This window comes from Aplysia californica, unplaced genomic scaffold, assembly GCF_000002075.1.
Source record: "Aplysia californica isolate F4 #8 unplaced genomic scaffold, AplCal3.0 scaffold01672, whole genome shotgun sequence".
Lineage (NCBI taxonomy): Eukaryota > Metazoa > Mollusca > Gastropoda > Aplysiida > Aplysiidae > Aplysia > Aplysia californica.
Genome location: NW_004798942.1, coordinates 1 through 2395, shown reverse-complemented (window position 1 = coordinate 2395; position 2395 = coordinate 1). Strand labels below are relative to the sequence as shown.

General features: G+C 39.0%; 1 protein-coding gene across 1 annotated transcript in view; it reads right to left on the bottom strand.

Moving 5' to 3' along the window:
* LOC106013966 (synaptosomal-associated protein 29) overlaps nt 1-1838 on the bottom strand; it is a gene marked incomplete at its 3' end in the record, with an annotated part of 3053 nt that extends 1215 nt beyond the window's left edge. The window contains 1 exon segment of the mRNA XM_013090913.2: nt 1102-1838. Within this exon segment, the coding sequence (XP_012946367.1) occupies nt 1102-1441 (340 nt within the window).
* Between the last annotated feature and the right edge of the window lie 557 nt (nt 1839-2395).

The following is a 2395-nucleotide window of genomic DNA, read 5'->3' as shown; positions in this document are numbered from 1 at the left end:
ACTGGACTGGGGGCCTTTTTTGCTATGACTATGAAATCTAAAATTATCATATGTCGCTAAACCGGTCATTAAATCTAAAAAGTGAACCTATTTGGAAGGTTCTTCATCTAATGAATGATCTCCCGGTAAAAGAGACTTGTTCTCAGCAATTGCCAAAAAGTAATTAGTAATTTGATGTCGAAGACGGCATAAAAGGAATGAGGCTGAGCTGCTGGGAGCAGCTTGCTGGAGATATAGAGTTAAGGGAAGTTAGCATTCCTCCACTTGACCTTTCCATGGTCCATATACATGGAGGTCATTATACATTTATTTATAGCCGTTTAATTCTGACAGTGCAGAAAGTAATGAGTAACTAGACCACAGTGAAGGCAGATGCCAGGTTCATTAAGTCTGGCTTGGCATTGCTGTAATCTTTTGATACATAAATAGGCCTACACTTGTCCAGAAAACACTGTATCCAGACATATATATAGATTTTGTTATATATATATACATATTGATATTTTGGCTCGACCAATACATGCTGGCGGTGATGCTGTTTCTCTCCCCGGGGGGGGGCTGCAAGACTTGGCTTTTTATCTCCACGTGTTCGAGGCTACAAAGTCACAAAGTGGCAGTGGGAATATAAATTTCTTTCTGCAGTGCTTTTCAATATTGAGACAGTAAAAGGATCATATTGACAGGTTCAGAATTGTCAAAGTAGAAAAAAATAGATATGTGGTGTGGGAGGTTGGCTCGTGCTCTGGTGTGGTTTGCCCCTTCTTCTCTATGACAGATCTATCTCCTTTTTCTCTCCTCTTTCTTATTTGCTGTTTGTTACTCTCTTTTATAACACTTCTAATCTTAGGCACTTACATGACCTAATTAAGTTGCAAGTGCCGTAAAACGCTTCCTAAAACAAACAAAATGTTCAAGGTGACAAGTTCAGAACACTCACTCATTTCATGTCCCTATCCTTGTCCACGAATAAAAAAAGAGCTCATTATAGGCCTAGGCCATGTTAGTTGCACCTTTCTTTTATCAAACAATCAGATTTAAAATAACTTTGCTATTTGCCAGTCTCATTGTAGATCTATTATTCTAGATTATATCAAATTCATACCTCTGCTGTAGCAACACCCATTGCTTCCGAGTCATAAATGCTGGCAAGAGCTCTTTGTGTACTTTCAAGCTGAGTATTTTCGGAATTTTCAATTTTCCTCATCATCTGCTGACGACGATCCTCAAAAGGACTGTTCTCTTCATGGTAGTGAGAATCGTAGGAAGAATAATGGCTCTGCTTTTGATATCTGTCCTGAGGCTGGCTTGAAGAAGCCCCCCTGTTCGTTGAACTGACAGCCTGAGCATTTGGGTTTTTTTTGTTTCCCACCATCACGAAATCAGAATCAAGATTATCGTCATCATCATCAAAGGGATTAGACGACTGTTGGTATCGTGACATGGTGTCTAGGTAGTAGGTAGTCAGTAGTGTTTTGGTTCACACCACACCTCAGAAAAAGTACTCAGTGAGTAGATTAGATAGTTCTGTAACTAAACACCAGTGGCAGTGGACACAACCCAACCAAGTCCAAATCCAAGGCGTAGGCCTACCCTACACTACAAAGCCTACGTAACTTTAAAGGTAGCTTGACTCTTTAAAGGTAGCTTGACTTCAAAACGTAGACTTAATAAGATTCCTGATTTAGTATAAAATGACAGTCAGGGCTAGAACACAAGAACACAGGAAAATGAGACTGGACAGTGACTCAATCTTCAGAAAAGAGGAACTACAACCATAACAGAATAAATAACAGATTGAGCAATGCCAACTTCCGGTGGTGGTGGGCCCTATTCGATACCAGTAAGAACAACACCCTCAGTGAGTACTTAGGCTAGATAGTTTCGTCGCTTAGTATTTAGTAGTCGATACTTAAATTTTGGATTTTTTTTTAACACTTGCAACACAATAAGGTCACATAGGTGCCGAGGATTAGAGGTGTCACAAGAGAGTAACATACACAAGCAGAAATAGGGTAAGGACGATAGATGTTTGAGGAGAGCACCCGCTAACCACCTACAAGTTTTGGAAATTGGGATGAAAAAACAACAACTAAAAAACATTGAAAATGTTGTTGACCAAAAACTACTGTCCGTGATAAATATATACAAAGACATGCAAACAATTTCCGTGGGAATTATGGTATTTCAAGAGTTCATGGTGGCAGTAGATCTTCAAAATTTAGAAGACAACTTTATTTTGGGGTTCAGCTAAAATATTAAAAAAATAAAAAATCAAACAATGGGAGGCTGCCCTCCCCCCAAAGAAAAAAAAAACAACCTTAAAAAACCCCCAACAAACCAAAATCAAATTTTAAAAAAAAGTTTAATTAAAAAACAAACACCCCCCGGGGCGGTG